The sequence below is a fragment of the Onychostoma macrolepis genome, chromosome 19 (assembly GCF_012432095.1).
Source record: "Onychostoma macrolepis isolate SWU-2019 chromosome 19, ASM1243209v1, whole genome shotgun sequence".
Lineage (NCBI taxonomy): Eukaryota > Metazoa > Chordata > Actinopteri > Cypriniformes > Cyprinidae > Onychostoma > Onychostoma macrolepis.
Genome location: NC_081173.1, coordinates 1181136 through 1206589, shown reverse-complemented (window position 1 = coordinate 1206589; position 25454 = coordinate 1181136). Strand labels below are relative to the sequence as shown.

Here is a 25454-nt window from a genome sequence, read left to right as displayed (position 1 = left end):
AGAGGCGACTGAAATATCTTCATGCTGTGTCTGAGATTTGCAATGGTGTGTGTTTGTGTGTGCCTCTGGCATAATCACTAGTAAACCGTTTATCGTGACTGTATGTCACGCTTGTGTCACAAGGTTGCTGTCATTTGATTTCCCTGCTGCGCTGCATGCCTGTAATTTGGAACAAACAGGCTGTGCATTTGTTCGTTGTTGTGCTCACAAACACATATATACACTGCTTTTTAAGCCGCAGTAGTGGCGGCACCTCATTATAACAATTATGAAAATGTATAATTTGCCTGTCTTAAAAAAAGATGTCAGATGTTCTGTGTTTTCTAACGGCCAATTCACACTGCGCCGACGTCCGCTGGGCTTTGTCTGATCAGCGTTTGTTTTCGTGGATTGATCGTGTTGAATCTGCATTTGTGGGGACTTGTTAGATCTGTGTCTGTCGGTGCAGTGTAATTCGGCCTTTAATTTAGGCCCTGACTCCAGTTCAGTTCTCAAGTGATCGTCACTAAATCAAATTAAACCGCCAGGGTGGAGTCCAAGCTGGTCAAAGCCCACCACAATCCCACTGTGATTTCAGATCTAGACAACAGCAAACCAAAAGCTGTGGGAGTTTCACAGTGGCGTCCGTTTAGATTCTGACTCCATCGTACTCAATATTACATGCCTGGAATTAGGAAAGGGAAACTGCTCAATTTGACTTGGAAGAATAGGAAAGGTTGACTCTCCTGGCTTTTTGGTGATCAGAGGGAGACACACCATCATGTTGAAATCTAAAGGATCCCTCCTCATCCTCATCGGCTGTCTGCCTTTAGCAGGTAGGATGCATCTAAACATGGAGATTATTATTCATTCAGCCTAAGAAACTCGTGATACTTATCATTTTTATGTCGCCTCTCTGAAGACGATGTGCTTGGTTGGTGTAGTGCAGAATGTAGGCTTTAAGCTGGAGCTGTTTTCTAATTATAAAAAAGCATCACTTCAAGACCTAATGAATGAGAGTACAGACTAAGATTCGGATATATTCCTAACTTCATCAGTATCTTCTTAATTCACATGTTTGGAATGAATCATGCACAGCTATATCCTGTAAGATTTCAAAAGCTTGATTGCATGTGGCTATTCAGATCTAGTGTCCTCTAGAAGAATTAGGACTTTTTTAAACTACATATGACCCCCGGTCTCCTCTACTTTGGCTCTCAACTCTGTGTCAGGAGAAACCTTAGATTTTAGCTAAAAGAGGTGTAGACACAAAAGCATGGGTGAGGAAGGGTGAACGGGATCAGGACTCAAACCCTGCTCCCCATGTGTTAATGGGGCACACAGACCACTGCACCACTGCTCTGACATCAGGGACCAGTTGCATAAATTGAAAAGAAAAGAAAGAAAAAGGATTTACTAAAGACGTGCAGTCAAAAATTAGCGATGCAAAGGCCTGTACACATCTGTGCGGGTGATCTTATTGCATATGCATTTGTAGAAGTGTCCCATTCAGACGCCCTTTCAGGAAAATATTAACAAGAATCACGCAACATGATTTACCATAGTTTGCAGTAGTCCATTCAGTATTTGCTCCGCTATTCACCACCCAAAAGCCTGTGTTAACCCATTTTGCGCCTGACAAGGCTGTGATTGTTGATGCCAGAAGGAGGCACCACAGAGGAGAGCGTGATAGAAGGGAGAGAATGAATTTATTTGGAATGCCAGAGGAAGACATTATCTGAATGTATACTTATGCAAATTTGCACTGCTCTTGGTTTTGCATTGGTCATTATGGAAATTTCATCTGTGTTCTCAGTAAATAACCTGCAGAACTTTCCACTCCCGTCAGCGCTTTTATGAGACTGCGCTCTCACGCTAATTTGCCTTTTTGTTTTTGTAAATCCAGTCCTTAGTCTCTGTTACGACTGTGTCTTAAGAAGTAGTCTGACCAACTAGCAGTTCACCAAGGGGTAGTGTGTCTTATTATTCAGATTAGACCAGATTAGAAGTTTTTAGGTAACCAACTTAAATTATGACCCATTTTAAAGGGGTCATAATTCCCTTGATCTTTTGACATGTAAGGGGTCATTGTAACTATAAAAATATCCTTTAATGAGAAAGTTTTGAGTTCTGAAACTTAGTCTAAAAACAGCTTATATTGAAGCCAATTTGCCAAAATGACAGCTCGTGCCACTCTGTGATGTAATAGTGTGGCTAAGCATCGCCTCCGCAGATCAACGCCTGCCTCTACATCACTTTAGCCACACCCACCAATTTTACATTACTGCCTGTTTAGCCCCACCCACCAATTTTACATTACTGCCTGTTTAGCCCCACCCACCAATACTACATCTCTGCCTGTTTAGCCCCACCCACCAATTTTACATTACTAACTGTTTAGCCCCACCCACCAATACTACATCTCTGCCTGTTTAGCCCCACCCACCGAGAGAGGCGAATGCACAGGTCTACGCAGAAACTAAAATATAGTGCCAAGCCATGGAAACCTTCCGATCCCAATGTTAGGAAAGAGTGAATGAACTTTATTTTTAATGAAGATCCAGACCACGTCAGTAAGAACTTGTTCACTTCATTTTACAGTGCATTCGTTTATAAACAAGGCACAATTCGAAGACTGAAACTGATAGATGATGCTGTTCGATTATATTGGATCCGACAGTTATGTCGCATTGAGAAACTGTTTTTATTACGTGATCACTATTACTTTGTCTGTTAAACAGATTGCTCGATGTGAGTATTTATGTGTTTTTGACCTAAATCACAGCAGCGTCCATCTGTGAAGGATGTAGGCTGTCAATCATAACTATTAGCCAATCACAGCAGTGGGCGTTTACTTCTGAGTCTACAATCCTCCACAGCTATTCAAACAGAGCCTTCTGATGAGGGGGCAAAAACAGGACAGAATATAGACTATTACTTCTAAATTATGTTTTTTTTTTTTATGTAACATTAACTTGATAACATTAACTTGACCACAGAGAACAGTACAAAATAAAAACAGAGGCAGTTCATGACCCCATTAGAGGACTAACGTGTAAGACTAGTCTAAGCATTTTATGTGCACTGACTACCCTCCCTCTCTTGCAGTGTTGTCCTTGAGATGCTACACATGCATGTTTCCAGCCATCTCTCCTCTGGACTGTCTGAAGTTCCCCCAGGAATGTTCCGCGGGCCAGCGATGTCTTGCCAGCACAGCTGTAGGAGTTAAAGGTCAACTGAACCGAACACTGCACAGACAGTCACTGCACTATTGTACTGACTGATTAACAAATGGAGAAAAAGAATGAATCAGCTGAATATTAATCAGCACCCTCTGTGGGAATGTGTGATCCTGATTTGATTTATTTTCCCACACCATCATGCACACACAAGATACGTACATCTCATGTGTGTGTGTGTGTGTGTGTGATGGAAGGTGTGGGAAAGTAGTAGTGAAGCTTTGTTCTGAGTATGAATTAGGGGACTGATGTTTTTAAGGCGAGTTCTGCACTCCTGAGTGAGTAACAGGGTGTTCCCTAATAAGCCGTCTGGACCTGATTTTGCAGAACAAAATAACACTGCATAACATGTTTAGCTTTGTAAGCAGGGTGTCAACAAAGACGGGTACATATTGTCACTTTATTGTCATTCTAGTCATATGAACTAGATTATCTGAAAAACATGTAAAATGATAAGCGACAGGTGATTTATTTCTCATCAGGAAAGCCTGTGGCTGTCGATGGCACAATAATAGTCCAGCACGAGGCATGTCATAGCTTGTTCCAATAATGATACAGCAGTTATTTTTCCCAAGTGCAGTTGACTATAATGTGAATATGTCTTGTTTACTTGATAATAACTGCCACAAATGAAACACCTGAATGTCTTTTTAAGATTCAATGTCACAAAGCTCACAAGCAGCATATTGTCACAGCCTGGAAACTTTGTTTTCCAATGGATTGGCAAAAGACCTGTAATCCTGGAACTTCTGGGCGTTGTATCTGTTTACACACGCTTTTCTCACCAAAATTCACAGAGGCTTACATGATGCTCAGGGGATGAAGTAGATTCATTTTAAAATATACTATCTGTATGTCATTAAACAGGCAAGTAACATTGAAAAGATTAATTCATAAATGTTAATTTCAGTATCAAAACAAACAAACAAACAATATCTGAAATTAGCTCATAAGTATTGTAATAAAAAGTATTTCAGAATTTATCGCAACTGCATTTATGAAGAAAATAATACCATATGAATACCATAATAAGTCCATTTGTGGTGGTGGAAATAATTTTGTTCTGGTCTGGCTATAACATCACAACACAATCTTATACTGTCTGAATAGGCACAGAAGGTTTGTGAAGTCATACAGTAATTTACAACTCAGCCGTCACCCAAGAAGCATTTGTAAATTCACACCACGTGTAGTTCTGGTGGAACCGTGTCACATACAGGTGCTGGTCATATAATTAGAATATCATCAAAAAGTTGATTTATTTCACTAATTCCATTCAAAAAGTGAAACTTGTATATTATATTCATTCATTATACACAGACTGATATATTTCAAATGTTTATTTCTTTTAATTTTGATGATTAGAGCTTACAGCTCATGAAAGTCAAAAATCAGTATCTCAAAATATTAGAATATTTACATTTGAGTTTGAATAAATGACCATCCCTACAGTATAAATTCTGGGTATCTCTTGTTCTTTGAAACCACAATAATGGGGAAGACTGCTGACTTGGCAATGATCCAGAAGACGAACATTGACACCCTCCACAAAGAGGGTAAGTCACAGAAGGTCATTACTGAAAGGTGTGGCTGTTTACAGAGTGCTGTATCAAAGCATATTAAATGCAAAGTTGACTAGAAGGAAGAATTTGGGTAGGAAAAGGTGCACAAGCAACAGGGATGACCGCAAGCTTGAGAATACAGTCAAGCAAAGCCAATTCAACCACTTGGGAGAGCTTCACAAGGAGAGAACTGAAGCTAGGGTCAGTGCATCAAGAGTCACCACGCTCAGACGTCTTCAGGAAAAGGGCTACCAAGCCACTTCTGAACCAGAGACAACGTCAGAAGCATCTTACCTGGGCTGTGGAAATCAAGGTCCCAGAGTCTGGAGGAAGAGTGGAGAGGCACAGAATCCATGTTGCTTGAAGTCCAGTGTGAAGTTTCCACAGTCAGTGATGATTTGGGCGGCCATGTCATCTGCTGGTGTTGGTCCACTGTGTTTTCTGAAGTCCACAGTCAACGCAGCCATCTACCAGGAAATTTTAGAGCACTTCATGCTTCCTTCTGTTGACAAGCTTTATGGAGATGCTGATTTCATTTTCCAGCAGGACTTGGCACCTGCCCACACTGCCAAAGGTACCAAAAGCTGGTTCAATGACCATAGTGTTACTGTGCTTGATTGGCCAGCAAACTCACCTGACCTGAACCCGATAGAGAATCTATGGGGTATTTGTCAAGAGGAAGATGAGAGACACCAGACCCAACAATGCAGATGAGCTGAAGGCCGCTATCAGAGCAACCTGGGCTCTCATAACACCTGAGCAGTGCCACAGACTGATCGACTCCATGCCACGCCGCATTGCTGCAGTAATTCAGGCAAAAAGAGCCCCAACTAAGTATTGAGTGCTGTACATGCTCATACTTTTCATTTTCATACTTTTCAGTTGGCCAAGATTTCTAAAAATCCTTTCTTTGTATTGGTCTTAAGTAATATTCTAATATTTTGAGATACTGATTTTTGACTTTCATGAGCTGTAAGCTCTAATCATCAAAATTAAAAGAAATAAACATTTGAAATATATCAGTCTGTGTGTAATGAATGAATATAATATACAAGTTTCACTTTTTGAATGGAATTAGTGAAATAAATCAACTTTTTGATGATATTCTAATTATATGACCAGCACCTGTACATGTGGAATTGAGCTTCATGTTTGCTGAAATATTTTTGCATGACCTCTTGCAGTTTTTTTTTTTTTTTTGGTAACAAAACCACATCATCAGCAATGATAAATACAGCTGAAAAAAAAAAAAAAAAACAATAGAACCATCACAGAAAATTCTAATGGTTTCCACTACAAATACCATTACAAACTATCAACTTTTAACCAGTAAAAAATGGTTTTCTGTAGTGTGTTGTGGGACATATTCCATTAGGATTTATTGGTTTTAACAAGCCACTCGTAGAAGGTGGCCAATTACCAGTAGAGACCCACAGGGTCCATTACAGTTCCCATTATAATAAAACCATTACAAATTTTGTCATGGTGTCTATTGTTTTTTTCAGGTGATGAAAATATAGTGAAAAGCACACTGTGATCTCAGCCCCTTGATTGGGATGCCCTGCATCAGCATTGAGATGTGATGTTTGTGTGTGTCCAGGGTCAGTGTCTATTGTCCTGTACGAGCGGAGCTGTGCCCTCCCATCACAGTGTGACCTGAGCGGAGAGAAACACGCGGCAGGAATACACTTCAACTACACCAACGAGTGCTGTGACACGGATCTCTGCAACACTGCTGCTCCCATCAGCTCCCCCCTCTGGACAGGAGCAGTGCTGAGCCTCTGCGGGACGGCCCTCCTGCTCCAGCTGGGGTGAGGAGCTCTCACGCTCACATGAGGTGCTGCTACACCACCAGCAAAGTCTGAGATTCAGAAACACAGCATACCAACACTGTCTGTTTAAAACCAATGCATCCGCTCAAATTTGACATGCACACAATACTGAAACTGTAAGTCCATCTACGCACTTTCTTGCAAACGCCATGCTTGAACGGAAGTGCCTGCAACCACACACACACACACACACACACACACACACACACACACACAGACAGAGTGAGTTAAGACTCATGAGAATGAGTCATGTATGCTCAAAATACTGAAACTCTTCTTCTAAAATAAATGGTTAAACCCACACAACTGCTAAATCTAACAGCTAATTTGCTTTATTTTTGCTGTAAATACTAATGACAGTAACTGTTTTTGTCATTTTTATTAATTATAGAAACATAATTGCATATTCTTCACATGAACAGGCTGTGTTCCAGAGGCTGTTCCATTCCTGTCGAGCACAACACAATATTTTCTGTCCTTTTTTACTCATTTTCAAGTTTTTTTTAAAATAAATCTTTTTTACTCTTTGAATTAATTTAATTAAACAATATTAAACCTGAAATGTCTAAACATGAAGGATCAAGAAAAAATACTCAGCACTTCCTTTTTTTTTTATTTTAAATTTATTATAAACTGTTTGCTGAATAACAATTTTAGAAATGCAGGAAGAAAATGACTTTGTTGTAACATCCCTCTAATCAATAAAATCCTCACTAATCAATATTTGCACTGATGTTGTGTTGTCCATTTGAGTGCAGAGTAATATTTGGAAATGACCATTGAGTGGTTAAGAGGAAGTGAAAACAGAAGTGCACGGGGAGAGGGCTGGGGATAAAGCATGATACTATATATAAAAATATCTTGGTAAGGTCATCTTAGAAACAGGCTGAATCAACTTAAGAAAGACAGCAGTTGTTACTGTCACTGGTTTCCTCTTTTTCAGAAGGCAACAAATGTGCATGCATTTCATAACTCTCCCCAGACAATAAATAAGAGTGTTTTCAATGTAGACGTCGACAGTCATAATTAGAGATGGAAGAATATTCTAGTGACTCCAATTTGCACATGCATCATATCATATAGCTACAAGATGAGACTGTCGACTGGGGCCAGTAACTGATCGTTATTTTAGTTTTTACTTCTCACACAATGTATGAAACTTTATATGGAGTACTTTTATGACATCTCCATAATTTTGTAACATATCAGTCAATGGAATGTAAAGAGCAGCTTGAAAACCAGTTTATGAAATGTACGCGACCAAAGCAGCCGTGAGCGAAAAGCTGTCATTACAGACTCTATGACAGCGAGAGGGAGGGACAGTAATGGAAGGAATGAGGCAACGACATCCTGTTTATAACTGCTAGCAATGCACTCGTCCATAAACCGGTGAAAAATACTGAAAAACAACCACTGTTGCTGCCTGTAAAATATTTGATGATATTTTGTAACATATGAGTACATAAACAGAAATGACCTTGCAGTTCAGCTGCTTTAAGGAAATATGAACCATAATGCTGCCTTCACATGCTATTGGAAATTCGATAATTCCCTCTTCTTAAGTCGTGATTATTGTGTTCAGGTGCTTTGTTGTCGGAAAGAATTGAGGATGCCATTGTTTATAATCACATTCACAACAAAGGCATAATGTAGACAAGTTAGTTTTACCACTGTATAGTTTTACCTGTCTAGTCTAGATATTCTATTCTATTCTGGAATACATGCTATTTTCGCTGTGTATAAAACATACAACATGCTACAAAAGATTCTTCATATTAAAATAGCCTACTACTTTAATGACAACACAAGGCAATGAAGCTGTTGCGGGAAAAACTACTAATAAAGCAAACACAGCAGAAATCCTTCTCCAAGCACCATGTTTAAAGTTTGATTAAGCGCCATGTTTAAATCGGGAATTTGGGTATTAATTCCCACTGGTAAGTTCATCAAATGGTGTTCAAGCGCACTTTTTTCTAGAAAACTCATATTTGCGTTAATTGCGAGAGCATGTGAAGGCAGCATAAGACCACGTTTAGTTGAAAAGTGAGACCTCAGTCAGTGCAAACAACCTCAGGAACATACAGGAACCAATTGAAACACTTGGACAATCTGGAAAGAGAATTGGTAATAGCGCACATGAGTGTGTGACTGTGTGTGTGTTTCCTTCTTCTTTCTATTTGAGCGCCTTCACGACGGAGGAGTAGGCGACGTGTATCTCCTCATCGCTGGGACAGGTGGAGGAGAACTCCTCTCGGGCATACGCCGCATCCAGGTATCGCCACAGAGACGTCAGCGAGCGAGGGATGGAGAAACCTCGAAACTTCTGACACACCACCTGAGAGCCAGAAAAGAGAGGCTGAGCATTGCATTCGTCAGCTCTTTTGCTTAAGCATTGGTCTGCCGGCTGTCTGTCTCACTTTGACGATGTGGAGCTTGGGCAGCAGGTTGCAGTCGGCCAGAGTGAGCTCCTGACCGTCCAGGAAGGGGCGGAGGAGGAAGTAACATCGTCAGCGCTGTTCTCGTCAATCTCGTCCGGCAGAGGAGAGCTCAGGTAGTCATCCAGCTTCTTCAGGGCCTTCAGCAAACCCTTCTCCAGATCTGCACAAGCAAACAGTTCGTACAGCTTCGTTTAAACAAGAACCCACAAAATGACCTGACAGGCGCAATTTCCTTTTCCTGTGATGATGTATTTCCTGTTCGAGTAGGGGCTTGTCCTATTTATAAAAGCCTATAAAACAATAATTTTTTTATGGCAGTGGCCTGTTCACACCAACATGAATCTGATATTCACATGAGATTTGTCTGTTCAGACCAATGAGAGAAAAAACAGCAGACGTGCTGAATGAAAATACAATTCACTCTGATATTAGGTGGCAGTATGGAAAAGCAGTATAATATCTGCTTTTTTTTCTTTTCTTTTTTTAGAACGCTGCCCAAAACACAATAGAAAATGTAATGGTTTTAATGGGAATTGTATTGGTTTTAATGGAAACTATAATGGTGTCTACTGGTATGTGATGGATTCTATTGGTGGGATGTTAAATCCTATCAGAAAAATGCCCAAAACACACTACAAAAAGGAATTTTGTAATGGTTTTACTGGAAAAAGCTAATGGTTTATAATGGTATTTTAAAGGAAACTGTTGGAATTTCTGTGATGGTTTCTATTGGGCTTCTATTGTTTGTTTGTTTTTTAGCAGGGAGCTGCTTATCAACAAAGATAAACATGTTTTAAAACATCAGTTATTTATTTATCTTTTTTATTAATATATTTTTAATTTCATTTTCTGATGTTGATCAAACTACACCAAATACAAGAGTACCTCTGTCAGGTCCAATTTCTTTTCCATTTGTGAGCGCCACCAAGTCAACTCTTAAAGTGCCCCTATTATAGATTTTTGAAAATGAGCTTTCATGCAGTGTGTGACACAGCTCTAAGTGAATGAAAACATCCTGCAAAGTTTTAAATCTGAAAGTGCACCGTGTATAAAGTCGACTCTGAATCATTGAAACGAGTCGTTTTTAAAACGAATCCAAAGCCGTTTCATGCTGACATCAACATGAAACATTAGCATATTGCCTGCCCACTTGTTGCGCACACAGACCTGGGGAAACTGGATTTTCACGTTGGTCTGAATCAAAATGCAAATTCATTCTTTGCCGCTTTTGGAGCGGTAAAAATAGCTGTTTCCCCTGTAACGCTGTACACAAAGCAGCACTGCTCACAAACACTGCTTTATAAGGCATTACAGGCGAGATGAGATGAAAATAGAACAATCAGACCAATCACCGCAGATTAGCATCACACAAAGGAGGGGTTTGGAAAAATGAATCGTTGAGAGAATCGTTTGGGAGTCGTTGAGCAATAAGGTAAAAATAAATGCATATTATAAGACAATAAAAAGTGTTTTTTTGACCTTGCATGCATGTCAACCTGTTGTTGGGGACTCCCAAAACCAAAATATGAATCTTTCATGACCCATAATAGGGGCACTTTAACGTTAGTAAAAATACATACTCTTATCTCTGTAAAAAATCCAGTTGCATTGACAGCATGCACATGGTCTGAACACATGCATTATCTGCAGTTCATTCAAATTAAAATATTTATTGCATTAAATTGGTCTTAGTGTGCACGGGCCTTAACCAGGTGAAATGCAAAAAGCAATTTGTCCACATGAAACACAAAAAATGTTTCATCACCAATCAAACAGTTTCTCTCTGTTGTCTCACACTCAAGGCCAGTCACAATATACTATTTGTTCCATTGACTTCCATTTATATTCATGTGAATTCAGGAGACGAGTATGTTGTGAACTGAGCTGTGAATTCACATCACTTGAAGATAAGTGACCAATACAATATCAACATGTTACGTTGTCACCTCTTAGCTGAATGAAATAAACACAAATTTTAAATCTGCAGGATCGCATCATTGCAGAAAAACTGAGTAGATTGAATATTTGTATTATATGTTGAATTATGTATTTAAAAAGGAGACAATCCTTTTAACAAATCTAAAAGAATGAAAAGAGTTAGCAGCACTCTTGCACTCACTATCGTTCATCTGCGGGTTTGAATTCTTAATGTAGGCGGAGAACTTTGAGAACACATCCAGACCTGCGGTGTTAGATTCAGGATTGCGAGCTGCCAGCCGTGGATATCTGTGGTGGATAGAGGGATGAAGAGGAGGAGGACAAATGGATATGGTAAACGTAACGGTTGTGAAATGTAGGAATGGAATACAAACACAGACAATGGGAAATAAAGCATGTGTTAATGAAGAGAGCTACTTAGGAGGGCAGAGGGTTTCCTCCAGGAACTCTTCTATCTTGTTGGTGTCCGTCTTCACCTCTGTACCGTACAGCAGGAAAGGAGGCTGAGCCCCAGGAGCCAGATCTTTAAGAATGTCTGGCTTCCTACTCACAAAACAGAGAAAGAGGAATAGCACACGGCTTGTTTTACAGATGCTACTTTTGCTAAATGCTACATGCATACTGTGCAGTGCTCTGAAAGCACACTGTTGGAAATCCCACAATGCAATGCGGTTAACTTGACCTTCCATTTTCCATGTCTTTTTTTGATTGGACCACCAGTTTTTATTTTTGGAATACAGTGTCCACAATGTAGCATACTACTGGTCTGAAACAGTAACATTCTAGGTTTCACTTACTTGAGTTTATACACTTACTGTATGCAACTGCATTAGATTTATGAATGCACAGAAACACCCACCTCTTCATGTCCACGGTGGTCACATTAAAGGTTACGCCTTTCAGCCACAGGACCATGAAGAGCCGCTGAGAGAACGGGCAGTTCCCAATGCTCTGACCATCGCTTCCGGCCTACACACACACACACACACACACACAGAGGATCACTGCAGCTTTCTGAAAGACTGTGCAGCCCCACAACACAAGTTAAAAGCACTCGAGGTTTGTTTTTGTGTACAGCAAACTGCCACAGCAAGGAATCATATTGTACCCAAACTGTGAATATGAGTTTGCAGTCTGAATAATTAGTGCATTAACTCTGAAATGCATTCAACAAAAACAGTATAAAGACAACACACTTCATGTTTTGGCTAACCAGCTGCATTGCTTTTGAAAGATTTCTATGCCTGTAACAGTTCAAAAAAGTTGAAATCAGATAAGTTGAAGTAACAAGGTAATTTGAAACACATTACACGGGAAACACGTTTAAATAGCTGAGGCAGTTATATATAAAGTATGTAAAAGGATAAATCACCCAGACGCTGACACTGAAGTACTGGCAAAGTGTGTGCAATACACAAGAAAAAGTGAAGGTCCGCCAAAGATTTAAATACCAAAGTATGAATTTCATATACAACTTGCAAAATGTTAATAATTTTAACAAAATAAGAGGGATTGTTCACCCTCTTAAAAGGTTTTCTTCACAGTGTTTGTCATTATCTGGATGATCCATGACTGTTTTTCTGTTTTGTGAGAGTTGTTTGTGAGTTTCTTGTTTGTCTCAAGCAGTTCAACGGCCTGCTGTTCTTCAGGAAAATCCTCCAGCTCCTGCAGCATCTTCTGTTTATTCAAACCCTTTCCAGCTGTGACTGTAGGATTTTGCGATCCGTCTACACACACTGAGGACAACTGAGGGACTCGAGCGCAACTGTCACAAAGTGCGCAAACATTCACGCTTAAACAGGCAACATTATGCATTAAGAGTAGGGGGTGTAAACTTTTGAAAAGGATGAAGATGTGTATATTTTTCTGATTGTGTATAAAGTTCACGTGTGTTTTTAAATTATTATTATTTAGAGGGCTTTCTTGCACCCAGGTTTTTTTCCCCATCAGTTTTATTAGACAGGACTGAGAATGGGACTGCACTCAGGCACTGATATTCTCAGCACTGCTAAAATACAAGTCTGACGCTTACTGAGCAAACCTGGATGGGCGTGAGGCTTAGGAGGGCCGAGTGTAATGGAGGAGCTGTTCAGGTGAACCTCGCTCCCATGACCGCACGAGCTGCACTGCCGGCTGTGGTCTTTAAAATATTGTATTTTTAAGCACTATAGAGGAGATCAAACATTGTGAACTGTTACATAACCTCCACATTTTATTTATAAGCACTACATAAAAAACTGCTCTTGTCAAGCCACTTCATTGGGACTTTAAGAGTCAACTGCATGATGAGCTTGTAGATTGACAACATTGGAAATATAGCTATTGCATATTAGGATATAAAAATGAAGGAATCAACTGTAAATGAATCCGTTTAAATGACTATTCTATTTTAATTACTTTTTATTTTACAATCAATTAATAACTCATTCTATAGCACTTTATAATAACAAAGCAAAAATTATTATTAATGCAACGAAATGTTCAAAATGTAATAATTTTCTCAGAATTGATTTAAATCAAGAGCTCACATTAGGTTTATAATATGAGCTCACAATAAAATGTTTTTCACATTTAATAGATTATTTAGTCAAAGACTTGTTACATTATAAACACGTGGTAGCAACTTACAGTATATGTGGAACAATGTTTACTTAAATTTAATAATTTTCTCTTAACAAAAAATGCTGAGCACATTACGCTATATTGGGAAGTCAAAGAGTTTCATACGAATTGCACAAATTTTGTGGTTTTGACATGCTCCATCATTTTAATTTGTGATGGCCCCAAAACAGATTTGACGTTTTATGCACTGGATTAAAACATACAAGTAATGTGTAGTTGAATTATTTTTTCTAGCCATTTTTCCCCCAAGCTACTAGCCAAATCATCCTGCAGTAAACCAAACTGTTTCACTGTCTTTTGCTTTAAGTTGCGACATTGTACTGCGCTCTTTTTTTTAATCAACTTTTTATTTATTTTCATACACAACATCATAACATAACATCCATTCAAAACAAACAAAACAAACAGACATATAATCAATATTTTAAAAGTCCAGTCAAAAAGGAGAGAGAGAGGGAGGGAAAAAAGAAGAAAGAAAAACAAGTCATTCCTTTATATAATCGAGTATGTATATAAAACCCTGCCAAGCATCAATAGTAGAGGGCTTGGCTCCATTAATTCGTGCTGTTGTACATTCACAAGTCACTATTTTCAGGAGGCTATGGATCCAGTATATTTTTGCACACATGTGCGGTGTAAACCAGTTCTGTATTATTGTCTTCTTCGAAGCCGTAAAACCAGCAACCAGAAGACACAAACCTGGGTTAGCAAAGCGATCGATTTGTAGTAAGGAGGATAAAACCAGGTTTACATGTGTCCATAGATTAATGACGATAGGACACTCCCAAAACATATGAAGAAAATACCTGATGATGCAGTATTACATATATGGCAGTTAAAATTTGGTTGTAGTTTCATTTTAAATCTTTTGTAAGGAGTTATGTATGCTCTATGTTCAGTGTTGGGCTAGTTACGCAAAGAATGTAATATATTACTCCTTTCAAAAGTAATATTGTTACTTTACTTATTACTTTCTGGCAACAGTAATTAGTTACACTACTAGTTACATTACTTTTTCTTCTATAGTGCAATATTTCTATATGATGAATGTAAGCTTTTCCATATTACAAGCTTGCCTGCTGCACCGGGGGCATCACATGCATGTGCGAGTCGTGAAAATTATGAAAATAAATCTAGGAATTATTTGATTGTTGGATTTTAAATCAGCGGGGTTGAGGCATCAAAAGTAACTAAGTAACTAAGCTGTTTTACGGATGGTAACTGTAATATTATTACTGAAATCTTATTAGTAATTAGTTACACTACTAGTTACTGCAAAAAGTAATATTATTACAGTAACTAAGTTACTAGTAACTAGTTACTGCCCAACACTGTCTATGAATGACTTTGAAGTGAATAAGACGATGAGCCACACTCTCTCCCAGTCGACAGATCAGTTAAGGTCAGTTAAGGTCAGATAATCCCTATTCCAAATATATTGAATAGAAAGAGGTTTTGTAATGCAATCAATAATTATATTATATATTAAGGAAACGGATGGCTGACCAGAAGATGGTGCAATCCAATCCCGCATAGGATGAGAGGAAATGGGAGATGCCCGAGGAACTCCATACACTTTGAGAGCAGAACTCAACTTTATGGGAGATTTTGGACTGAGGTGTGAGACAGCGCTCTCCTCTACCATCATCAAACACCAAGAGCAGGAATATCTTGTGGAGGAGCGTTACTGAGGCTGTGCTGGCAGCACGTGGCGGCCCAACATCTTACTTTCCTGTTTATCGCTCTAAAGCTGCTTTCAATCAATCTGTACTGTACAAATAAAGGTGACTTTACTCTAATACTATTACTACTAATAACATTTATATTTATTTTGTAGTATGCATGTATTATACATAGATTTCCATCAGTCCAGGGATGCAAAATAGCCTTCTGGCTAATTCTGACACATTGCACTTTTAAGTATTATTGATGTGCATTGACCCTGTCAAATAAACCTGCAATAATAAAATAAATAATAATAACATTATCAACAACAACAAAAATACTAATAGTCATAATAAATGCATGAATATTTAAATCTGGTGGATTTTTTTTTTTTTTTTTTAGGTAATTTAAAACTTCATTCGATTAAAGGAAAACTGCCTTTTTCTATTTATTTATTTATTTATTTTTACAAAATGGTAACATTTTTGGTGATATCATAAGGTAATGTCATAATTTTAAAAAACGTTACTACATTACAAATATTTTATTACATAAGTAATGCAACGTTTATTACATTATGTGAAGTTATTGTATTGGTCCTGAGTCGTGGCCTGCGGGGAAACTGACCTTCACGAAGAGCTCCACCTCGGGTCTCTCCTCACTCATGCTGGACTCCGGCTCTTCAACACCGAGCTGCAGCTCAAACGACTGGCTTCTGTTCCTGTCGCCTTTTCTCCGAGCTCACTTCCGCCGCTGTGCCTTCAGCAGTTTCGAATTATGTGCAACTTTCCCCCTTCGAGCTATGAGTTTGGCAGTGGGAGGGGACTTTGGAGAAAGTCCGAACAAACGCTGTGTCTGATTTCCGTGTAAATTATAAACTGTATAAACGTGTACTGTTCGCGTTTAGTATCGAAATCAATAACGCCTACAGCAAGATCAGCCTTACTTCCTCTCTCTCTCTCTCATTTCCTGATTTGAACTTCCTCTAACTTGTAACCATGTAACTGTTAACTGTTGGAGGAGATGCTACAATATACGCGCTCAAGTTCTTTTGTTCAGTCTGCGCTATTTTTAACCCGCTATGTCAAACAAATTAGTCAGCTGATTAATATGCATAAAGACACTTGTGATAGCACTGCATATTTTAATTACTAGTTAGTAGTTTAGGTCTTTAGTATTGGGTACAATAATAACACTTTTGCTTAGGTCTTTTTTTTATATACAGGTTACATATATATAATATAAATATTTCTTAAGTGTTTCTGACTTAAAGGGAAAGTCTCATTTTTTTTACAGCCAAAGTAGTCCTGACACCTAGTGGTAGAAAACTGAAACATGAACATTTTGAATGAGTTATTTGTCTAATGACAAACCCTAACCCTCCCTAACTAGGCAGTACTGGACTATTGAACCTACTAGAAACCAAACTAAACTAAAAAAAAACATAAAATCAAATATCAAATAATAATAATAATTAATTCATTCATTGGGAATTACTTTCCATGGGAATCACATTTTTTTCTGGAATATAAAGGTTACTAGTACATTTTTAAAAAAATGCCAAAACAACAAACAAAAGAGCATTTTTTTAAAAGAAATAACTTGCCTACCAAAAAAAAAAAAAAAAAGAGAAGAAAATACATATACAATTCCCTACCTCACTCTCTGATTAAACACAGCTGAGAAAATATCGTTCTAAAAAAGGCATCCCTACAAATGTTCCCACATAAATGATTTAGAATAGTGAGACAATGAAAAGGTTAACAAAGCAGAATATCTGCTGCACACACACATTTAGCTGAAACACTGCACACTTCAGACTGATCTAAAGTCTCAGCTATACAACAGTTAGCTAAAACACCACAGCAGCACAGAAAACAGCGGCGCTGGGACCAGAAGATGGTAGTGTCTCTCAAAGAGAGAAAAAAGCTCGTCTCTCTCCCTGGACTGGGATTCTCTGGGTTCCTTTGTACTCATGAGCCTGGCAACAGACAGCAGGAGGAGCAGGAACAACACAGAAAAACAGGCCACACATCGCACACAAATCGTTCAAATGAAATAAAACAACATCCCTATGGACGAGCCTACACGTGAACGGATCAGAGTAACGGGCATCAGAGACCCTGTTAACCAGTGTTCACAGAAAAAGAACAAAATAATAAACTCTATAGGCTTCCTGAATATTTAATCTTCATATATCACAATATAATTAAAAGCTTTAGAAGGTTTAGAAGGTTAAAACAATAATTCGTTAAAATCTCTGGCTCTGCGACCGTGGTGCTAGACGTGGTGCTTTTTTCTATATCTAGATGGATAGATAGATAGATAGATAGATAGATAGATAGATAGATAGAGAAAGATAGACAGATAGATAAAGATAGATATTACAGAAACAACGTTTGGGCCACCAACAAACCAAGCCTTTTAAGATCCTTTTTTTTGTTTTGTCTTATTGTTTCTGTCGACGGCAGTGCAATAGAGCTGTACTTTTGTCATGATTTCAGTAAGTTGTGTCACAGCCAGTGTTGGGCACGTTACTTTAAAAAAGTAATTAGTTATAGTTACTAGTTACTTCTCACAAATAGTTACTGAGTTAGTAACTGAGTTACATCATTATAAAAGTAACTAATTACCAGGGAAAGTAACTATTGCGTTACTTTTTAAAAAAATGTTCAAATGTCAAATAACTTTGGATGCCCCCAATATTAAATATGTTAAATTAATGAAATGGACACTAAAAAGAATAAATTATTATTATAAAACATTGTACATTAATCTACACTATGTATCTACTGACACTTAGTATCAGTCAGTCAAGCATTATAATATAATATTATGATAATTTAATATTATATGATGATAGAACTTTAGTAATTAGAATAACCAAGTATGAATGCATATTTGTCATCAATATAAAACGCACTAAGGATTAATGAGCTGCTGGGTTCATGAATATTAATCACGTTGTCTGCGTTCGCTCGAATTGATTTGCTGAAATCAAAACAGGGACGATAATAGGTGAGCGCCAGCCAATGAGATTGTCGCTTGCGCATTAGCCCCGCCCACTACCAGAGAAACCGGCAGTTCTTAAAAGCTGAAGAATTCCAAAAGAACTCCGTTATTTTGACAGAAAAATACAACAAAGAATATCGTTTACATGTAGCGCGTCACTTCTGCATGTTATGAAAGACTCTCTTGCTCTGTATCTGTCTTTGCGTGCGTGTCTGTGAGAGAAAGCGACGGCGAGTTGTGCGCTTCACACTAGAGTTTATGGTGCGTCAAATACAGCTACACTGCATCCATTCAGATGAACTGAAAAATTAAATTCTAATAATATAATATAGTAACGCCACATTTTATTTCATTCTGAACTGAATGCCATTTACAAAAACAACTACAATCCCACTGTGCTCTTCTTGTGAAGGACTTTTTGTTGCTTGCCTCTGGCTTGCTCCTTGGGGCTTAAAGACTGATTGAATTGATTGAACTATCCGGTCAACTTACTGACACTATATCATCTTCTGTAGAGTTACTAGTTGCGAAACTATTTTTTTTCTGTTCAAAGCAAGGCTGTATTGTGTACAGAGCACTATATACATTGCTTTGTCTGATTTCAGAATAGCATTCTACTCTTACTATCTCTGCCATCTGCAAAGCTGTGCATTTGAAGTGTGTTTTATTTCTGTGAAGACACAACACAAGATAGTTAATGAAAGGGACAGAAAGGGGAATGGGGACACTTAATTTCTAGCGATTATCGTCGATTTGATTGCACAGATACTATTTAAACTAAACTGAGCTAGACAATGACATCTCTGAATTCAATAATGAAATGCCTTTAACTGAAAATTGAGTGTTTAATCTTATCATTATACATTACTGACACTCTATCCTCCAATTTGATACTGTTAAGTGCTTTGACACAATCTGTATTGTAAAAGCGCTATATAAATAAAGGTGACTTGACTTGACTTAATGAAAGGTGTGGTGTTTTAAGAGTGTGGTTAGAGCACTCAGACAGGGTAAAGTCATTAGTAGGAGTGGAAATTGTGAGGCAATACAGACGCGCCTTCTCCGTCCCTGCCGATGTCTTTCTGTGGTTACCAAACACACGGCTCCAACAAACTGAGTTACAGCATTCTCTCTCTCATACACTTTTCCACCGACACAGCCATATGCAGCTCCACTGACAGAGAAGCTTCTGTTTTGGAAACCCTGAGCACCATAATACTGTTAGGAAGAGATACTTGGACTACAATTATGAATGACCTCGGTCTTGATCGCATACATTTCTCAAGAGTATACAGATGAATCCATGTCATGGTTAACATAACAGATAAAAAATAAGTAACAACATAAAATGTTGTCAAGCTGTTTTTTTTTTCATTCAGAGCATCACATCAGAGGAATTCAATACCACAATCAATTAGAGAATTTATATTGTTTAACTCTTTTAAGTATTATTTTAAGAAATGGCTTCTTCGTAATCAACAATGTGAACAATAATGTTGTTTATCTTTATTGATAAGCTGATTTTTTTTTTTAAACTGTCATTTTGTATAATCTGTTGTTTAATTGTATTTTATAGAGTTGTTTATCATTTTTGTTTGTATTTCATTGTTACTGTTCTTCTATTTTGTTTCTTTTCTTTTTCTATAACATCTGGCAAAGAGACTAGCAATGAAAACTAGCCTTCGGGCTAATTTGGGTACATTTATATTCATGAATGTTGATTAATGTACATTGTCCCTTTTGTGAAATACATAAATAAATAAAATGAAGATAAAAAGACATTAATAAATGTCTCCCACTCATGCTCAGTTGGTTAAAGACTAGGTCTCGACTCAGACCCAACACCACCGCTAGAATCTCCAACTGGTGGAGACCATGCATATATATCCGACTAAATAATTTAAATATTTCATTTAATATAAGTATTATTTTAATATTTAATCCTATAGATTAAACAAATTTCTGACTCACATTAAAGTTTATGATGGCATAAAGAAGCTGAATTAAATGTATATAAAATATCTTCTCAAAAAGGCTGAAATATGTTAAGTTTGTTTAATGGTAACACTTTACAATAAGGTTACATTTGGTAACAGTTAATACTAGTGCTGTCAAACGATGAATCGCAATTAATCGCATCCAAAATAAAAGTTTTTGTTTACATAACATGTGTGTGTGTACTGTGTATATTTATTAAAATATATAAAAACAAACACATGCATGTATTTATTTCAGAAAAATATGTTGTTTATATATTAAATATTAAATATAATAATATAAATATAAAATGTATATACATTAAATATTTTCAAAATATATACTGAATGTGTGTGTATTTATATATACATAATAAATAAACACAGTACACATACATTTATTATGTAAACAAAAACTTTTATTTTGGATGTGATTAATCACGATTAATCGTTGGACAGCAGTAGTTAATACTAACAAAAACATAACTGAAATAACAGGGTTTTTTTCAGGTCATATTTATTAGTCTAGTCTAATAATACGATGCTAGAATATATATGAAGTCAAGGGATAGCTCATCCAAAAATTACAACTCTTGTCATCATTTACTAAAAGATATAAAACAATCCAAAGCAAGTACAGTACCTAACCCGGAGTCACTGCTGTGAAATTGATTCAGTTCCATCTCAAATATATCATCACCTTATTCCACAGTGTGAATCCAAATGTCGGTTTTATAAAAGAAAAAGAAAAAACCTCAGCAAAAGTTTTGAAATTTTAAATATGTTTTACATTTTAAGTAAATGTTTATAAAAAAATAAAAATAAAAACTTTATCACTGCATATTTGCAACGAGGCAGATAAACTCAGTGGAGTAAACAATTAAAGTTATGGGATTTATACATTCTAGAGATTATATCTTCACTGATTCCGGTTCAAGGTGTTACTGTGAACACAGCATAGCACAGACAAGCAGGTGTTACATCTACAGCATGGAGCTGCTCCAGACGGAGGCCAGCAGAGCGGCGCTGAGAGCCCCAGCCATGGACAGCTGCGCTGCACTCGCTCCGTTGCACAGATTTACAGCGCAGCAGGTTTTGGTCACGGTGTATCCCGCTCCCAGGATGCTTCCAGCGGTGTTGTTGCAATCAGATGTACAACCACTGGAGGACAGACTCAGAAACCCGGTCACATTGAACTCTGCGAAGAGCCATGAGAGAGGAGCAGAAGCAAAATGTCAGAATTTATTATTCTACTAATAAAAATAATAGTGTTTTCCAGAAGATAGTGTTTTAAATAATAAAAAAATAAAAATAAAAATAAAATGTTGAAAGTTAGTCAACTAAATTTGTTTCTTTAAATGTAGCTAAATTAAACAGATTGCAACCACTTACCTTAAAAAAAAGAGAGTAAATTCAATTAATCAGTTTTTTCAGTGTGTGATAAAATAAATAAACTGGAATGTGGAATAAAATATGGAATGATCCGCCCATTAAAATGTCTACTATATCGATGGGCATGTTGTTGAAGCTGCCTTATGAAGGCATCTGAAGTGGCCCTTAACTATATGAAAGTGTAATAAATTGGCTAAATCATGTTTTGTTTGATCTGCAGCACTAATATCAACAGGTTTGTGTGAGGGTTAGGCGTAGGGTTGGGTTGGGTGAAACTTTAGCAAATATCCTCATCTCAGTATTGTAAATATCACTAAATGAAGTTCTTGTGTGTGTGTGTTGACTGACCTGCTTTGGCGCTGTAGCACTTGGTCTCAGAGGCAGCGCAGGACACTTGGGAACTGAATAAACATTTTCCTAGAACGCCCACTTTACAGGAATTACACGTCAGGGCTTCACCTGGAGAAACACAGAACAGGAAATAAAACATCTGGACATATCCCTCCCCAAAATGGTCTGGGTAATCCTGATTGAGTAATTCAGTAACTGCATGTAGAAATGATAAAGACATTTTAAAGGAAGTATAAAGAAATGTAGCAGATTTCAATATCTTCAAACAGAACAGCACAGCATGATCAGAATGTCATTATGTTGAGGCTGTGACTTTTGTGAGTCTGGTAATCAAACGTGTCAAGCTGGTCCAATGTCAATAACCTAAACGTATTTCCTACCCTCTATCACAAGCAATTTTCTGATGCTTCAACAATATCTACTTTATTTCTTTTACTGTAATTTTAATTAACTCATTTCAAAAAGTGGTAACACTTTAGATTGGGGAACACACATGTTTCCTTCAGTGCGTTTTCTCAGTTAATTACTGGTTATTGATAGTGCATAATGTAGTTGTTGCAGTAGTTATGTTTAAGTATGGGGTAGGGTTAAGCCATCTAAAATATGACATGCAGAGTAAGACATTAATAAGTACTAATAAACAGCTAATATGCTAGTAATATGCCTGCTTATAAACAATTACTTAAGTGAATAGTGTTCCCTAATCTAAAGTGCTACCAAAAAGCTCTGTTTAAAGAATGGTGTGTTTTAAGTCAAAAACAATACGGTAAAAATCCTCGTTAATAACCTTAACAATGTTTCTTTCATTTGATGTAACAGATCCTCTTTTTGCTCTTACAAATACACTTAAAACACACTGAAAAAATCACTGCCATCATTACAACAATGTCCTCAAACAAATGCCAGCCATGTATATTGTACTATATTCAAATGAAAATTCACAGGAATAAATGACATTTCAAAATATCTTAAAATATAAAAGTTATTTTAAATAATAGTAATGATAGTTTTCAGTGTTACTGCTTTTATTGCATTTTAATCAAGTAAATGCAGCCTTAGGGAGCAGATTTAAAGAATCTGAATTATTCTATTAATTAAGGCGAGGGGATGATAACGATCAATTTCTCTGTAGACTTACTGAGCGTGAGGAATCCAATCGCTGCAATGACTCCAAACACAATTCTGAGCATCATGATGACGACGTGTCCACCAGAACTGAATCTGACAGCGGAGAAGCTCTTCGGAGGACAGCAGCACACTAGATGGCTGGTCTGAATCTGTCCAGATATATGGCCGTGATAGAGAGGGTGGGGTTTTTCACAGAGGGGAGATAATGAATACGTGCAGGTGGAAAAAGCATTTGAATGTGAAGAATGAACAGAGCAATCTGGTTTGGGGAGTTAAGAGATACCTAATTATTGACACACACACACACATACAAATACACAGAGAAACAATAAATGCATTAAACTATACATTACAATTATAGCAAATGAATAAATCAAATAAATGAAAAACTTCAAATAATGAATAAAACACAAATATAACACACACAAACGTGCACATGTTTACTTAGCTATATAAATTGGGACATTTTGTAGACGTCAGTTGTTTTTTTTGTTCCGTTTTTTTTTAAATAGTTGGTTATAAATGTTCTAACCCACACCCTGAAAGAAAATATTCTTACAATGAAAAGAAATGTACCCAAAAGGAGGTTTGGAGAGGTTTTGACAGATTCAGTTTCCCAAAACATGCTTGTATTATGAAGTAGTAATACAGTAGGTACATTTTAACAATTTATTTAAATCCACTTAAAATAAATTCTCTACAGGGACATAAATATTACAGATGCAGTTAAATAAATGTACAAACACACACACACACACACACACACATGTTCGTTTTTGTGAAAAGTGGGGACATCCCATAGGCGTAATGGTTTTTATACTGTACTTACTGTATGTGCTATTGCTCTACACCTAAACCTACCCCTTACAGGAGACTGTCTGCTATTTCAGATTTTCAATACACTCCATTCTGTGCGATTTATAAGCGTTTTGAAAAGTGGGGACATGGGGTAATGTCCTGAAAAGTCACCTGCTACTTGTAATACCTGTCATACCCTTGTCATCATACAAATCTATGTCCTCATTTATCACAAAAAAATGCGCGCACGCACACACACACACACACACACACACACACACACACATGCGTGCTGTAGACATGTGGTGACTGTGATTTTGTACACTGTGTTCCAAGATCAAGATCTTTTGTTTTGTCTCAGTATAATCATAGATTGAAAATGATAGATTGATAACACGTTGGTAGTGTTGTTGAAGCCTCAACGCTGAATCTAAGAAAAACAAACAAACAAAAAAAAAAAAACATATTTTGGTTAAATTTTCCCAGCACCCTCTAGAAAAAGAAAGAAAGAAAAAAAAATCAAGCATGAAGGACCACCTTCAAGTTTTAAACTATGTTCATTTGAAGCCTTTTCCAGCAAATATTGACATCTATATATTTGAATGAAATAGTTGTATGTTGTCTTCAGATATACTGAGGTGGTGGGGGGTTATTATTTCACTGGAACAGATTGATATTTGTATCAGAATCAGAATCAGAATTAGCTTTATTCGCCAGGTGTGCGCAAACACATGAAGAACATGTACAATGCCAGACCCTCCGTCTCAGGTTTTGACAGTGGGGTTGTTTGTCAGAACATGGACAGCAGAAGATTTACTGCAGCTCAGGATCTTTTTAACAGAACTCAAACTATTTTCTTTACACAAACTAATCTGCCCTTCTTAGCTACGTTACTGTACACTGAACAGTTAAATGCATCTACTGTTAGAGGATTTTTGATTCGATTTTTCTTGTAGGGGAGAATGAGGTAAGTTTAGCAAGAGAATAAATGAGCCACTCCTGTATCTAAGAAACCATAAACAAAAGTCATCATGTGATTGCATATTAGAATGCATACGTCACAATAGTCAATCAATCTTCAAACCACATGGAGAGTGCTTTAAGCAAACCAAAAAATGTTGTCATTCATCACATGATTCAAGTTATCAGTCTTGCATCTTAGATAAAATTAATTATAAAATAAGGTTTGGACATTATCACATGTGAATTTCTGTCAGTGTAAGCGACAAAACATCATAGCCTTAGGGGACCTGAGCCACTATATAAAACAGTTTTGTCAGAATGGAGGTTGCTGGCTAAATTGTGCCTTGTGTGTGTGTCACGATGAGTCAGTGGCTGACAATACTCTGATGTAATAAACACCTGCTGACTGCTGACTAATGCTGCCTTGCGCAAGTATTACGTCATATTCGTCAGTTCATGAATATATTCAAAGAGAACGCAGTGCAGAACTTGCAGGACTCGTCTGGTCACTGTGAAACTCAAGAACAACACACATCAATAACAAACCACAGGAGATAAA

At 37.3% G+C, this 25454-nt stretch overlaps 3 protein-coding genes across 3 annotated transcripts; 1 reads left to right on the top strand and 2 right to left on the bottom strand.

The window, feature by feature from the left end:
- On the top strand, nt 1-6865 carry LOC131526090 (protein Bouncer-like). The gene is made up of 3 exons (XM_058754199.1): nt 1-815; nt 3088-3210; nt 6381-6865. Exons 1-3 carry the CDS (start codon nt 761-763, stop codon nt 6593-6595), a joined length of 393 nt encoding a protein of 130 aa, XP_058610182.1. The 5' UTR covers nt 1-760; the 3' UTR covers nt 6596-6865.
- Nucleotides 6866-6976: 111 nt separating this feature from the next.
- On the bottom strand, nt 6977-16288 carry clic1 (chloride intracellular channel 1). The gene is given in 7 exon segments (XM_058754198.1): nt 6977-8947; nt 9030-9103; nt 9106-9210; nt 11170-11276; nt 11406-11531; nt 11848-11957; nt 15903-16288. Coding segments are annotated over 7 exon segments (723 nt in total). The 5' UTR covers nt 15942-16288; the 3' UTR covers nt 6977-8785.
- A 4359-nt stretch (nt 16289-20647) lies between these two features.
- Nucleotides 20648-23302, bottom strand: lye (lymphocyte antigen-6, epidermis). Its single transcript, XM_058754200.1, has 3 exons — nt 23145-23302; nt 22004-22114; nt 20648-21461 (listed from the first exon to the last, which is right to left on the bottom strand). Exons 1-3 carry the CDS (start codon nt 23197-23199, stop codon nt 21247-21249), a joined length of 381 nt encoding a protein of 126 aa, XP_058610183.1. The 5' UTR covers nt 23200-23302; the 3' UTR covers nt 20648-21246.
- Between the last annotated feature and the right edge of the window lie 2152 nt (nt 23303-25454).

What these genes read in the sequence shown, in the direction of transcription:
- LOC131526090 (XM_058754199.1), top strand. Translation starts at nt 761, where the DNA reads ATGTTGAAATCTAAAGGATCCCTCCTCATCCTCATCGGCTGTCTGCCT. An exon ending in CGGCTGTCTGCCTTTAGCAG is followed by an intron (nt 816 to 3,087) that starts GTAGGATGCATC and finishes CCTCTCTTGCAG; the next exon opens with TGTTGTCCTTGAGATGCTAC. An exon ending in CACAGCTGTAGGAGTTAAAG is followed by an intron (nt 3,211 to 6,380) that starts GTCAACTGAACC and finishes GTGTGTGTCCAG; the next exon opens with GGTCAGTGTCTATTGTCCTG.
- lye (XM_058754200.1), bottom strand. Translation starts at nt 23,199, where the DNA reads ATGATGCTCAGAATTGTGTTTGGAGTCATTGCAGCGATTGGATTCCTC. An exon ending in GATTGGATTCCTCACGCTCA is followed by an intron (nt 22,115 to 23,144) that starts GTAAGTCTACAG and finishes GTGTTTCTCCAG; the next exon opens with GTGAAGCCCTGACGTGTAAT. An exon ending in GTGCTACAGCGCCAAAGCAG is followed by an intron (nt 21,462 to 22,003) that starts GTCAGTCAACAC and finishes GGCTCTTCGCAG; the next exon opens with AGTTCAATGTGACCGGGTTT.